Below are 16107 nucleotides of genomic sequence, written 5' to 3'. Positions count from 1 at the left end.
AAGATAACCAAGCGGGCCGGGTGGCAGCCACTCGGGAGGCAGAGGCAGGCAGATCGCTGTGAGTTCAAGGCCAGCCTGGTCTACAAAGCGAGTCCAGGACAGGCAAGGCTACACAGAGAGACCCTGTCTCAAAAAAAAAAAAAAAAAAAAAAAAAAGATAATTAAGCATAACCAGCAAGATAATGAAATAAGGAGCTACAGACAACAAGACAGAATCAAAATGCTCTGTTAATATCATTTGATGTGTTCATTTTTAAAAAAGCTAAGTTCAAAAATAAAAATACTTACATTTGGAATAATTAAAAAGCTTTTTTTTTTTAAGTTGCATCAGGATATTCTCGAAATGTTGATACTGAAAACCACAATAACTGAAATTAAAACTCTCTGGACAAGTTCAAGTACAGACTAGGCACAGAGGAAAACAAGAGGATGACGGCAGCTACCGTCCCCACTATACCAGGGCGACTGAGAAGTCAGGGTCTGTGTCTGAGCCAGGTCACTCCAGCAAGCAGAACTCCAGTGCAGGAAGTAGAGAAAGACAAAACCATAACCTAACAAGCTATGTTCTCGTGAAGGTTGGCACGTGTGTGTGTGCATGTGTGTGCGAGTGTGTGTGCATGTGTGTACATGTGTGTGTATGTGTGCATGTGTGTGTGTGGTGTGTGTGTGTGCGTGTGTGTGTGCATGTGTTTGTGTATGGTGTGTGTGGTGTGTGTGTGTGCGTGTGTGTGTGCATGTGTTTGTGTATGGTGTGTGTGGTGTGTGTGGTGCATGTGTGTGTGCATCTGCATGTGTGTGTCTGTGTGTGGTGTGTGTGGTGTATGTGTGTGCATGTGCGTGTGTGTGTATGGTTTATTGTGTGTGTGTGTGCCTGTGTGTATGTGCATACACAGCACTCGCACAACTTTATTTTGCACACAAGTTCTCAGAAGCTAACTTTATTTTACAGCTAGACTAATCACTCAGTGTGGCTGGGACAGAAAAAAATAAATAACATAAGCAATGGTCAATACTGGCTTTGGGGACCACGTTTGCCCATTTTGTGGCAAAGGTAAAAAGCTCTTTACCTAAGTCAAAAGTATCTTCTTAGGTGAATGCATAGCGACTCGGGTTGTTACTGGGATGCTCTGGTATCTTCAAGAGGCTCCTTCCAGAAGCGGAAACTCTCAGGGGTACCCCGAGCTGGTCCCCACCTGCTGCCTGCTCACCTCGCATTCATCCATTTGCCTACCGCGTGAAAAGAGATCTGGACTCTTCAAACAGCTTTGCTTTGCCAGATGGCGAGGAGTCCTACAGCAAGCTGGCGTGCTTGGTTCACAAAATGCCCTGGAAGGCACTCCGGGAGAAAAGGATTTTGCTTCCCGTTCCACTGCTCATGCACTTTGCCAGCACCAAATTACTACAAGAAACACCATGTCACCCAGCATCCATCCACCAACAGCTCCGCCCAGCCATTTTGGTGTGTGTGTGTTTTGTTTTAGCAAAGCCCAGATAGTGAGGCAGTTCCATGAACAGCTTTCCCCTACAAAACATTGCAAGGTAAGTTCCAGAGAGCAGTAGTGGAGCGACTTCCACTGTGGCCCCAGAATGACCTTCCATTCGCTGAGCCACAGCCATGCCCACCAAGCAAGACGTCAACTTCAGATGGTGAGGAAGGACTGTTAGCTATGGATTCTCTCAGCCTTACGCCACGAGAGGCCTGCTCCTTATAACAGTTATTTCTATTCTTGAGAGTTCTTGTTCTCTCTTATTATTCTAATCTCTATACAAATCACAGTATTAACATTAACTGTTGTTTAAAAACTATAATTCTCTTTCCTAAATATATTAAAGCCAAGTATATTAATACCAAGTTAATGCAAAAATAAATTGATAATAGTATACCACTTTGCACCCAAAAGAGAGGCAAAATACTGACAATATCGAATACAGGCAAAGAGGTAGAAAAAAAATAATTCTCTCAGGAATAATTCAGTACAACTTTATAAAATAATTTGCTGCCATTTTAATCGTTGAAGATAGGCACACTGTAGAGCAATGACTGACAGTGGCAGAGCTGTGTTCACACTGTAGAGCAATGGCTGACAGTGGCAGAGCTGTGTTCACACTGTAGAGCAATGGCTGACAGTGGCAGAGCTGTGTTCACACTGTAGAGCAATGGCTGACAGTGGCAGAGCTGTGTTCACACTGTAGAGCAATGACTGACAGTGGCAGAGCTGTGTTCACACTGTAGAGCAATGACTGACAGTGGCAGAGCTGTGTTCACACTGTAGAGCAATGGCTGACAGTGGCAGAGCTGTGTTCACACTGTAGAGCAATGACTGACAGTGGCAGAGCTGTGTTCACACTGTAGAGCAATGGCTGACAGTGGCAGAGCTGTGTTCACACTGTAGAGCAATGACTGACAGTGGCAGAGCTGTGTTCACACTGTAGAGCAATGGCTGACAGTGGCAGAGCTGTGTTCACACTGTAGAGCAATGACTGACAGTGGCAGAGCTGTGTTCACACTGTAGAGCAATGACTGACAGTGGCAGAGCTGTGTTCACACTGTAGAACAATGACTGACAGTGGCAGAGCTGTGTTCACACTGTAGAGCAATGACTGACTGACAGTGGCAGAGCTGTGTTCACACTGTAGAGCAATGACTGACAGTGGCAGAGCTGTGTTCACACTGTAGAGCAATGGCTGACAGTGGCAGAGCTGTGTTCACACTGTAGAGCAATGGCTGACAGTGGCAGAGCTGTGTTCACACTGTAGAGCAATGACTGACAGTGGCAGAGCTGTGCTCACACTGTAGTGCAATGTTCACATTCTCTAAGACTTCCTTACATTGCCACACCTTTGGTCTGACTCCTTATGGCCTTGGTTGTAAGCCTAGCCTTTAATGGCAGAGTCACCTCTCCAGCCCCATCTGCTCTGATTTCTAAGGCGAGTGTCTGAATGTTTGTGTAAGGGCTCTCCTGGAGCAGCTAAAACTCATGACTAGGACTCTACCTCCTCCCAGGGACAGCCTTTAGCCAACAGTCTAATCTGAGGAACAGGAGTGCTCTGGCAGCCTCTGCACCGAGAATGCGGAAGTACACGTGTCCCTAGACTTCCCTGTGGGGCTGAACTCCATGTCGCAGCTGACTGTAGACCTCTGCCTGACCGCCCACTGTTCTCTATCAGTCTCCAAATCTTCCAAAGGCATCAGACTTGGCAAGATGGCTCAGCCAGTGAAGATCCCTGTGGCTAAGAGAGACAGGCTGAGCTCGATCCCCAGGACTCACATGGTGGAAGGAGAAAATCAACTCCAAGAAGCTGTCCTCAGACCTCCACACAACTCACTCTCCTCCTCATCTTCTTCATGCTCCTGCCCCCTCCCCCCCTCTCTCCTGAAGACAGAAGCACTAGTTTACAGCTGTGAAAAGCACAAAGATGACCTAAAGAAAGCAAGCCACACACTCACTCTGGTACAGTGCAAACACAGTATTCATCTCTAAAATTTAGAGAAATGAGTGGGTGTCCGGCCATGACCTCCGATGGGTTTAGCTCATAACCCTCACAAGCCATATACTAAAAATTATATTTTAAAAAGCTCAAAAAGAAAAAGGGAAACAGAGGAACCCCAGGAGTTAGGAGGGTTCTGTCTAATCACACGTGCTTTAGGACTAGGATCCCTACGTATTTTTTAACCTTTCTGAGCATGCAGCAATTACATTTAAAAAGCCAGGATTGGAGAAAAAAATGATTTCAGACTTAAAGGAAGTGGCTACTTGTCCTTTAGCCATAGCAATAGTGACACCAGCAGTCAAATAAATCAGTTTAATCAGTCAGTGAAAGTTGGCTATGCTAATCAAGCTTCCAGAACCCACGCAGCTCATGTGTAATGATGGAAAATGGAGCTGAAGGGTCCTAAACGCTGGTAACTAAGAAACAAAGACATCTGGAAAACATCTTAATTGACTCGTTCTAAAAGTCACAACCTACCAAAGCTTACAAGATGAAGTTAAGCTTATGCTTAGCACAATTCATAGCTCTAAACACAAGTGTGAGAAAACTGAAAACCAATTACCTAAATTATAACTCAAGAAACTAGAAGAACACATTCAAACAGAACTGTAAGGAATGAAATGGTAAAAGAAAAATAGAAATTCTCAAAATAGTAAAATCACATAAAAAAACTACAACTAAAAAGTATTTTATATATAATATTACTTGTTAAACTCCTAACAAACTCATCAAGAAAGAAAAATATTAGTTATCAAAAAGTAAACAGGGATATTATAACTACTAAATCAATAGAAAAACTGGAATATTAAAACTTCCTGTCAATGAATTTGATGGTTTAAATAAAATGGAAACAAAGCCTATAAAACTCACAAGATGGCAAAACCAACAATGACAAAATAGAGGATCTACAAAGTCCTACATCTGCTAAAGGTTCTAGAATTAAAAACGAGGCACCAAAAACACCTGTGGGCACAGAGGCTTCATTGGTAACATGTTCCCATCATTTAAATGAGAAATAATAAAAAAAATGCTTGGTAGTTTCTTTCAGATATTAGAGAAAACAGGAATACACACCAACTTTAACAAATTCAGTATACTCTGCTCTGTTAACAAAACCTGATGAGAATGTTTCAAAAAAATAAAATAAAATGAGCATTACAGACCTATAGCTCTCACACAAAAAAAGAAAAGACACACAATAAAATATCAAATTTGATTAATAACAAAAAAAGAATAGGAGAACAATATTTCTTACAGAGACATCTCAGTGTAAAGATTTGGGAACTCGTGAAGGGAGCTCCTTGAGATCAAGGAGAAAACTGGCAGCAGGTTCTTCTAAGAACTGGGTCTGTGAATGTCCCGTGCAGGTTTACGCCGGGGAATTTACAAAGCTCCATGCACTGCTAAGCCGGACCCAGGCTCAGAAAAGACCTGAGGGGCTCGAAGGCGTGGCTTCTGCTTATCCTCGGTCTCAGAACACGCAGAAATGGAGGTGAAGAGAGAGTAATGAACAACTTGGAATCACTTGGGGCAGACCACAAGAAACCTGCAAAGACTCAGGCCACCCAGGGAAATCGCCATCAAAACCATAGCTGGCACAGGTAAAGATATGGTGGTGCCAGAGATCACTCACAACAGGATAAAAACTCATCAGAAAATATAAAACTGTAATCAGCAATCAGAACAAATACTGGGCAAGAAGAATGTAGACTTCAGAGCCATCTCATTACAGACACTTTCCCTCTGCAACAAAAGGGAGTTACAAGCCATGCAAAGACATAAGAAACTGTGGCCCAACATGGGAGATATTAATTTTAAAAAATTAAAAAACAACTATTTCTAAGGAAATATGGATATTACCAGTTGCCCCCACAAAAAGAAAAAAAAAAGAAAAGAAAAGAAAAGAAAAAGAAAAAGTAGTTTTTGTTTTGTTTGTTTGGAGACAAGGTCTCACTACATAGCCCTGCCAAAACTCCCTATTGAGAGCAAGCTGACCTCCAACTCAGGGCGGTACCTGCCCATGCCTCCTAACTCTATCAGCTGCTCAGCTCTGTCCTGTGTTCTCCTGTCCATGGCCTATAGTTTGAAATACTCCCCCTTCCCCACAGAGAAGAGCGCACTCTAGGAAACACCACAATGTAGGCGCAATTTTTTTAACCAATATATGTTATTACAACTTATTAACTGAGCGTACGTCACTTATAACCCAACTAACCAAAACAATAGGAAAAGAGGATTAACAGACACAATAACAAAACCTTAAGGATAGCAGTTCTGAGGAACGATTCTCCTGGCGTGATCAGCAGGATTTCTTCTGCTGGAACCTGGAGTAACAGAACCGGGAACCTCAGCAGGAGCCAGAGCCGGAGCCCCGAAGCCTTCCTTCCCTTGAGCGGTTCTCTCTAGGAGCATCTCAAAGAGGAGCGATGAACAGCCAAAAATATCCCAAGTCTCCAAAAAGCCCCGCCTCCAGTTCTGGGCTCATTTATATGTCTCCTCCCAGAGGCTGTCCAGGGGATCTTTTCAGCTGGCAACAATCAAGCTCCCACACAAAGTGGTTGGTCTTCTAGTAGATTAACATCACCTGTTCTCTCACAAGACCATTCAGATGGTAATGAAAACAGGTTTCTCTCTCCTTCACCACAACACCTCTGACCTCTCCTGGCTAGAAAAGAGGTGTGAAGGAACTGCTCCGTTCTTCACCCAGCCCACACAGCAGGAACACCTGAAGCTGCACACACTGTCCTATTTCGTTCAGCGTCAGTGGCCCTGAATTTCTTCCTTACCTTATGCCCCATCACTGATTTGAAGGCTCTACCAAGAGCTTGGCTTTCCCTCCACTTCCTGCAGAGGAACTCCACCCACTCCACTGTCAGCACAGGAGGTGCCATCAACCCGGAAGATGGAGAGAATTTTCTTCTCACCACTAGCATGTAGAAATAAAAATAAGCAAACACCCTATACAGCAAGAACCACTCCTCACACCCTACAGTAAAAACCTCCACTCACACCCTACAGTAAGAACACACTTCTTATTCCTAATACCTTTATATTGCCACTTTGTAGAGATCTCCAGAAGTTTAATTAACACATAACCCAACTATTTGATACAATTTGTAAAAATGCATTCTAAGTTTCAAATCATTAATTTTTTAAAACAAGCCCTTGCTATGTAGCTCGGGCTAGCCTAGAACTTGCTGCATAGCCGTGGCTGGCCTTGCAAATCATGAAAATCCTCCTGCTGCAGACTATAGGAGGCTGTAATTACAACTGTGAGCCGCCACCACACCCAACTACGATCACCGTACATTCTCTCTTGAACTCAGAACCAGAGACATGAGAATAGCGCTCTCAACTGCTGGCCGACTGTCTATGTGAATGGGGTATTACTGGAACACAGCTACACCCACTTATTTACACTAACTCTGCTAACACACTACAAAGCTGAGTAGAGACCACAGAAAATCTGAGGCACAAGCAGCTGGGGTTGGTAACAAGAGCTTGTAATTCCAGACCTGGCGAGACAGAGGCAGACTCCGAAGGGTCGCTGGCCATTCAGCCAAGCACTTGTCTCAAACAGGAAAGAAAAGGTGGACAGCGTGTGAGGGGCAGTACCACAACACGCGGGTTATCCCCTGACTTCCACACGAATGTACATACATGCACATAGGAGTGCACTCACACACACGAGCTCTCTCTCTCTCTCTCTCTCTCTCACACACACACACACATACACACACACACACACACACACACACACACACACACACACTAATTAACATACCTATCACCTCACGCGATCACCTCTCTCTATGACAAGAACGTTCAATTCACCTTTAGGGATTTTTGAAGGCAAATCACCTTATCGGCCAAGGGAACCCCAGGACTTCCCCCTGCCTATCTGAAACTGTGTACGCATCATCTCCTTTGCCAAGCACCCCCTGTCCTCACCCACCCCATCCCTTTCTACACCAGCCTGCTCGGCGAGCTCCGCTTTTCAGCTTCCACAGAGACCAGGCACTGCTTCCCTTTCTTTTCCTGGTTAGCTCTCTCACTACGGTGTCCTTTGCGTTGCCCGTGACACCGTCCCCACTCAGCACCAGCATTTCACCATGCACACAAGCCAGCCTTTCCAACCCATTCACATACTGGTGGGCAGGACATTCTCCCCAAACGTAGGCTATTGTGAGCGCTGCTGCGTTACATGCAGGAGAGAAGACGTGTCGCCAAAAGTGGAACTGCTGAATCACATGGCAATTCCATTTTCCGGGATGGGTTTTTTTTTTTTTAAAGAATTTTCCCACTATTTCCAAAATGGGTGAAGCAATTTACATTTCCACTAAAAAATGTTTTCCATTTCTTCACATTCTAGACAACACTCTTCATCTTTCCAATAATAGCTTTTCTAACAGGTGTGAGGTGATTATAGTCTTAATTTGCACTTCTTACTGCTTAGTGGTGTTGGACATAAACTTTATGTATCGTTTGGCCTCTTGTATATCTTAAGAGAATTCTCAAGTCCTTTGACTGCTTCTAAATAGGTAGTTTTCTTGTTAAGTAGTTTGACTTCCTTAATTTGGAGATGACTCCCTCATCTACTGTGTGACTCCGAAATATTTTTTTCAATCTGTAGAGTTCATTTTCACTTACTCACTTATCACCTCTTGCCGCAACCTGCTTCGCACACTGATGGAGTGGCGCCTCCTGCCGGCACAACCGAGAACCTCAGTGCTTGCTTATCATGCAGAGCTGAGGGCAGAACTCAGCTGGCCTCAACAGGCGGTGTCCCTGTAGGCAGTCTCCCGCATCTGGGGAACGGAGCGTCAGTTGCTAGTTTTGGTACACAGTGATCAGCCGTCCTCATTGAGCCCCAAGGAAAGCCATCCGAGCTTTGCCCATGGAAGGCTCTGCCAGTCTCAGGGGGCCTCGGGGGCCTTGGCATGCCCACAACCACTCTGACGATACGCACTCACTCAGGACGTAACTCACTCCGGGCTTTGCTCTGCTCCCTACAACCTCTGCTGCTCAGGTGATTCTAACATCAATCTGGTGTTTCTGTTTTTACTTTGAGGTCGTGCCTTTGGGGTCATGTATGAGAAGTCACTTCTGAGACCACTATCACGTACTTTTTCCTCTGTGATCTTTGGGGAGTTAGTAAAACTCCGGGCCTAAAGGGCTTCACTGGTGTGCTGGCTAGCTATGTTGTTGTTGTTTGGTTTTTTGTTGTTTTGAGATTTTGGTTGATTGGTTTTACTTGGTTGGTTTTGGTTTTTAGTTTGGTTTGGTTTGGTTTGGTTTGGTCAACTTGACACAAGCTAGAGGCATGTGGGAAGGAGCCTCAACTGAGAAAACACCTCCATCGGGATATTTTTCTTAACTCACCATTGCAGCAGGAGCATCCATCCAGCCCCGGGCAGTGCCGCACCTGGGCAGGTGCCTGTGAGGAAGCCGTGCAGAGCAGCCAGTGAGCAGCTTTCCATGGCTTCTACTTCAGTTCCTGCCTCCAGGCTCGAGCTTTGAGCTCCCGCCCTGGCTTCTCTCAAGGGTGTAACAAGCCCTTCGTTCCCACGTTGCTTTGATCAGACAAGGGGTCAATTCTACCAAACACACAATAAAGTAATAATGCAAATTGCCAAAAACTCCCCCAGCAAATAAGGAGGCTCCGTTCCAGAAGGTAAGCATCACTGACACACCAAAACCAGCCCAAGTGAGAAGAGCCTCTGTTATCAGACCAGACATATGAAGAGAAAGTGAAAACAGCCCTGGGGGTGGGGGTGGGGCTGACCCGGTGGTTAACAGCCCTGCAGGACCTATGGTCAGCTCCCAGCACGATGCTCAGCTCCAGAGAAATGCAATGCCTCTCCCCTCCGTGGCCATGCACACTCCCACGCACATACCCACATACGGAAACACATGCACACACATTTTTAAAATGAAGAAAATAAAAATAGCCCCAACCTGGCAGAAAATGCTTCCAAATGGTAAAGAACTATGCAGTAAATGAGAGAATTCATAAAATTCAACAATAAGAGGAAACTAAATGTGCAGAGATTTGAAAGTTTCCTCACTAAAGAAGACAAACAGATGGCAAGTGAGCACATGGCAAGATACTCAGCATCATTGTCATTAGAGAAATGCAAATTAAAGGCCAATGAGAGCCGAGGAGATGGCTCAGCGGGGTAAGGCCTTAAGTCCCATCACTGGTTACCCACAGTGGACCTACTCCTGCAGCTGTCACCTGACCTCCCCACAAGTACTATGGCATTTCACATGATTGCACACACACACACACACACACACACACACACACACACACAGAATGTTTAAAAAAGGAGCAGTGAAAGCCGGGCTTTAATCCCAGCACTCAGGGAAGCGGAGACAGGTGGATCACTGTGAGTTCGAGGCCAGCCTGGTCTACAAAGCAAGTCCCAGGACAGTCAAGGCTACACAGAGAAGCCCTGTCTCCAGAAAAAACAAACAAACAAACAAGAAAAGCAAAAAAAGAAAGGGAAGCCTATGTCCATCAAAGACTTCTATAGGAAAGTTCAGTGGTTTTTATAAGGAATAGTCAAAAGGCAGAAAACAACCCAAGGGAAAGCAAATGGTCTGTCCACAAATCGGAAACTCTTCAGAAATTAAAGGGACAGAATGAATCTCAAAAGACTGTAACACATTATTCATTCCACTTACAAAAAGCTCTAGAAGGCACCAACCAATTTGTGCTGAGAGAACAGAGACCAACGGGTTCCGAGGGACGAGGAAAGGCAACGGGAGGGGAAGGGGGGGGTAAAAACTTTACTATTTTTATGGTTGCTATTACAGTGATCACTTCAGGGATATATACATAAGAGAGAACTTGCTGAATTCTAAACTTTAAATTGTACAGTACAAATTATAGCTCAGGGGCGAGAGAAACAGATCAGTCGGTGATGCAAACACACACTGCTCATGCAGAGGACCTGAGTTCTGCTCCCAGGAAGCTGAATTAGCTAGCTCACAACTGCCTCTAACTCCAGCTCCAATAGCTCTGGAGCGTTCTTCTGGACTGCTTGGCTCACACATGTGTGAGGACACTCCTCACACAAGTGTGCATACACACATACACACCACATACCACCACACACGCACGCACAAATGTGCACATGCACACACACCACATTACACACATGCACACACACCACATGCACACACACACCACATATACACACATGCATATGTATAAACATATGTGCACACATACACTACACACATGCACACACATTTACATGTGCACACATGCATACATGTGCACATACCACATACTTCAAAAGAATAAAATTTTAAAATTGCAACTCATCGAAGCACTTGCAGGGTATGCAGAAGGCCTTGGGTGCAATGAGTGAGACACAGAAAAATAAAAATTAATACGGTAAAATTACTGCTTCTTCTGTGTCAGCTTAAAGAAAAAATAACTCATTAGTCTCAGTTTGAAGGCACTAAGGAGGTTAAGCATGCTACAGCGGTCTGGGGCGTCAGAGAGGCCTCCCTGTAGTCAGGCTAAGAGAGAAGTCAGCCCCGGAAAGAGCTCCAACAACTGAGGAGTCTGGGAAACAAGTGCCGGGTGAGCCTAACGGAAATAAACAAAAAGAAACCTACTTCACAAGTTCAGACTGAACAGTCCATTTAAATTATTTTAATTTCCTATCATGTTTTACTAATATGAATTGTCTATAATAATTTTACTTAGAATACAAAGACATGAAAACAGAGAGCATTCAATTTTTCACATTACTCACAAGTTCCCTATAGTTAACAATAAAAATTAAATATAAATATATCATTTAGAGAGTAGCTTAAGCTTGACGTGGTGGCACATAGCTTTAATCCCAGCACTTGAGAGGCAGAGACAGGAGGATTTCTGTGAGCTCAAAGCCAGCCTGGTCTACAAAGTGAATTCCAGGACGGCCAGGGGTGTGTAGAGAGATCCCGTCTCAAAGAAAGAAAAGAAAAGAAAGAAAGAAAGGAGAGAAAGGAAGAAGAAAGAAAAGAAAAAAGAAAGAAAGAAAAAAAGAAGCTCAGAAAAAAAAATAATTAGAAATTCTAAGCCTGCCTCTGTGGATGATAGAAAGCCTCCTACTTCCTGCTGGCAGAATACGCTCATTTTAGTTATGAAAATTATAATTCCACTATAAATACATGAAATTCAGAATCCACATTTGACTAACTTAAAGGTCTAAAAAACATATATAGAAAAGCTAGTGATTTTTCAAGTACCCAATACATAAGTACTTATAATCCTATATTTACAAATAATTCACATACAGTAAGATATTTTCCAGTCTCAGATTTAAGGAGTTTAGAGTGATAAGAGTAAAAGCTACAGAAGCAAAAAATAGTCTTTTTCAACAGCAGCAACAACAAAAAATGTTGGGTTTTATAAATAAAAATATAACTTCTCTACAAAAATAAATTAACTAGCTTCTAATAGAAATATTACTTATCATGGCTGGAGAGATGGCTGAGAGGTTAAGAGCACTAGCTGTTCTTCCAAAGATCCTGAGGTCAACTCCCAGCAACCACATGGTGCCTCACAATCATCTATAACGTGATCTGATGCCCTCTTCTGACATGTAGGTATACATGCAGGCAGAGCACTCACTGTATAAATAATAAATAAATCTTTTTAAAAATATATATCATTTATCATTTCTACAGGTGGATTATATCAGAAAGTTTTCCAACCTAATGTTACACAATGCTACTAAAATATAACTTCAATTATAGTCTGCTGTAATCTTTCTCTATTTGAAAGTGGAGTGCTGTTTTCTGAGTGCCACTCCTAAAGTCTTTGGTCCAGCGTTAGAGAAAATTGGGTGAGGGGTGCTTTACTGTTGTTAGAAATGTCTTATAATTCTGAATGTGTCATTCTTTTCAAATGGAAACAAATAGAAGACTAGAATGGTGCTGAGATCTCAAACATCCCTTCTGATACTGTGTTTGCATTTCTCCCCTCAGTCATCAATACTCAGACCTAAAAAGGCATTTGAAGAATGCTTCATGCCCTAGCTGAAACGTCTACAATAGATAAAGACTAAGGTAACATACCAATTAGTCTTGACACCGACTCACCAAGATTAATCAATCACTTTCTATGACTGTGTGTAAGGCTGCTAGCGCTCCGCTTAGTAAAGACTTTCACGGTAACTGGTGAGAGGGGAATGTCAAGTTCAGGATTTCCCCGTGTGTTATTACTTCAAATGCTGCAAAGCACCTTTCAAAAACCCTTTCAAAGCTCACAATGTGCTTTACCAAGAAGAATTCCCTCCGTCTAAATGACTGTATCCTTTAACATTAAATATGCTTTCTTCACCCTTTAGAGTATGCATGAGAGAACACAGACTCACACTGCTTATATTTACCCTAGTAACCTGTGTTTCCTAGGGAGGTTAAGCAGTGCATACCAAGGGCACAAGGAATCACAGGGGTAACAGCTTTCCAGGGATGGCTATTCAGTAGTAAGTTCAGGATGCACCGTCATCTAAGTGTATCCACGCTAACATGTACTCCCCTTCTGCTCAAAATGCACCTGGCTCATGAACACCCTTCAGCCTTAGCTGGTCTACTTTTTAACTTTCTCTGTGTGATTTCTCTTACTAACTGGGACAGCATCTAAGTGAAGTCACAGACTGCTGACCTAGCTGTTAACAAGCATCCCTTCTATAAAACACAGCACCGGATTGCGTGGCAACACTGTATCCTCATCAGACAGCTAGAGCAGATTCTCCACCACAAAGGCCAAGACCCTTAGTTATACGTGATCAGACTATCCTCCCCTTGTTGGCTGCTTCCAGCTTGTGTATTTGAGATAGTCTCTTAATAGATAGAAGGCCTAGCTCTCACTAGGACAGCCAGAGGAAACAAGGTTACCGATGAGGCATGATTTAATCAAGATCTCTTCTCATTATAAAACATATTTAAAATTTTAATTGGTACCTCTCTCAAATTATTTTAAATGCATTTGTAAAACTTATGCATTGATTCCAGGAACTTAACCCTGGAAATACTTACTCCTCCAAACAAATTTCATGAAATTTCACCTAAGATTTCCCTCTAAGAAAAAAAAAACCATAAATAAATAAATAATTCTCCTTAAAGTTTAAAAGTGTCCTTAAAAAACGAACATTTTTACACTGAATAAGAGGCATTGTTCTAACCATCAAAAGTGAAAGTGTAGCAAACAGTAAAGAAAAATGCGCTGCAATTAAAGCTCCAAGCAAAACTACCCTGAAATATAATAGTGTGAGCCATATTCTTACCTCTGCCCCAGAGCCAGCGATATTTCAACTAGATTTTGCTATCATCTTCACAACAAATAACCAGCCATCTACATAATATAACTCCACAGTCACAGTCTGCCTGCAAACTTCGCGTTAAGTATCCAGGACGAGCTTTCTTAATGACTGCTTTTACCTGCAGGGTCCTTCCCCACAGCCACCCCAGTTCCTTCTCCAGTGGGCAAGAATCTAATAATCAACCCATAGGAAGAAGTGTCTTTACCCCAGAGATACACCCTCCTTAGCATCTTCGGCTTCAGAAAAAGCCAAACTTGTGCCCCCCTCCCAACTGTCACAAGTCACTCAGCACAAGATGGCCCTCACAAGCTTGGCACCTCTAGATCCTCTAGATATGCCTGCCTGTTCTGGAGTAGAGCTGGTTTGGAATCACGACTCAGCATTTTCTGAGTAACCTTGATCGAGTTAACTTTAATTTGCTGCCGAGGTTTCTCTCTGTAGATTCTGAGTAGGAAGGGTTGGGATCCCAGTGGGTTACAGACATGTGGGGTAATGAATGAGAGAGAGAGTCCACTAAACGCTTACAAGGTACAGAACACAGTACGCCCATGTAAAGCCTGTTCCCCACACTGGATGATTCCTAAACTGTGAGGCAAGCTCTGTGACTACAGAGAGATAGGAGCCCAGCCACAGCTTTAACCTTTACACCTCTGACTTCTCAGGCTGTTCATGGATTTTTCATGAGTTATTCCCACCGTCCCCGAGACAAAGTGATGCTACCCTGATTGGTGGAGTTTGGCACTCTGGCTGTTGAGTGAGAATGCGCTTCCTGCGCTTTGGAATGACAAGCCGCTGAGGACGTGCGGAAAGCACCGAGTCAGCCAGGGCTGGGCGCCGGCTGGAGCTCCCCCGGGAAGAGGCCCGGGCTGGAGGGGCGCAGCGCGGGCCCCACTCCCGGCGGCACGGAACACGAGGAGCCGGGAACCCCGAGGCCAGGGCGGGGCGGAGCGGGGCTGAGGTTCGGGGTCCCGCGCGGAGCCGCTACTTACTTGAACCTGCCCTGGCAGTGCTGGCACTGGTCCCCCACCCAGCCCGGGTCGCACAGGCAGGTGGAGTTGACACAGCGCCCAGAAAAGCAGGAGCCAGTCCTCTCGCAGGGCTTGGACTGGGACACCTGAGCGTAGAGCGCCAGGTAGAGGAAGCCATAGCACAGCAGCCAGCTGTTCCCGTCCAGCGGCAGCCAGGAGGAGGCGCCCCCGCCGCCCGCCGGCCGAGCCCTGCACAGCCCCGGGGCGGCCGGCTGCGGGGCACCCGAGCGGGCCCGGGTCCCCGGATCCATCTTCCCGGGCGCCCCGGCTCGGAGGGGCTGCGCTCGCGAGGGCGCACGGGGATGCCGCCGAGGTGGGGATGCCGGGCGCAGACGACCTCGCCGTCGCCGCCGCCGCCGCCGCCGCGATCCTCGGCTCCTCAGCGGCGCCGGCCCCTGTCCCGGTGTCCGGTCACGAGCGACGGATCCCAGGCGCGGCGGCCTCCGATCGGCTGCCTCCGGCCACGCTCGGGCATCGCCGGCCGCTCTCCTGACCTTGTCCTCGGCTAGCCGAACGGTTCAGCCGCCGCCGCAGCTCCAGGAGCGGAGCGGCGAGCCCGCGGCGCCCCGCGCTCGGGAGGAGACCCGAGGGGGAGGGGACCGGGCGGGGAGGGGGGAGGGGACCCGCGCGGCCCCGCCTCGCCCGCAGCCGGCGCCAAATGCCTGGGCTCTGAACGCCGCTTGCCCGGGAGGGCGGGGCCGAGCGGGAGCCCCCGAGTCGGGCGCGTCCAACGTGAGGAGGGGGGACAAGAGGGCGGACGTCAGCCTCTCGCAGCCCTCCCGGCCGTCCGAGGCCTCGGGGCGGCCGTCTTCCCTCCGCCCGACACTGACGGTGGCCGTGACTGCAGCCGCAGCCCATGCCGGTTAGAGAAGTCCCCGCAGCCTCGCGCGCTCGGAGGCATCCCCCCTCGGTCCATGCGCTGTGGTCTGGCCCAGCCCCTGACGGGGACCCGGGACTCCCCCGCGCGCGCGCCCACCGGGCCAGCACCGACGGGAGGGTGTCCCCCAGGTGTGGCCCGCGCCGCGGAGCCCCACGGAGGAGAATTCCACTCCGGCTTCGTGGCTTCAGCGGGAAAGCAGCCCTTGCACTCCGCGGGCCGAGACTGCCTAAGTGCAGTGCTTGCCCTGCCTCCCGCACGTTTCTTCTGCTTCTTCTTCTTCTTCTCTCTCTCTCTCTTTTTCTTTTTCTTTTTTTCCCCTTAAAAACTCCCAACTACACACAAAGAGCTGAGCATGTGCAGCCAGCAAAGATTTAAA

At 46.2% G+C, this 16107-nt stretch overlaps 1 protein-coding gene across 1 annotated transcript in view; it reads right to left on the bottom strand.

Moving 5' to 3' along the window:
* Positions 1-15174, bottom strand: part of Atrnl1 (attractin like 1) — a 552888-nt gene extending 537714 nt beyond the window's left edge. The window contains exon 1 of the mRNA XM_051146856.1: positions 14813-15174. Coding sequence (XP_051002813.1) covers positions 14813-15102 — 290 coding nt within the window. The 5' untranslated portion in view covers positions 15103-15174. The remainder of the gene's footprint in view (positions 1-14812) is intronic.
* Between the last annotated feature and the right edge of the window lie 933 nt (positions 15175-16107).

Source organism: Acomys russatus, chromosome 5, assembly GCF_903995435.1.
Source record: "Acomys russatus chromosome 5, mAcoRus1.1, whole genome shotgun sequence".
Classification (NCBI taxonomy): domain Eukaryota; kingdom Metazoa; phylum Chordata; class Mammalia; order Rodentia; family Muridae; genus Acomys; species Acomys russatus.
This window is presented reverse-complemented; position numbering and strand designations above follow the sequence as displayed.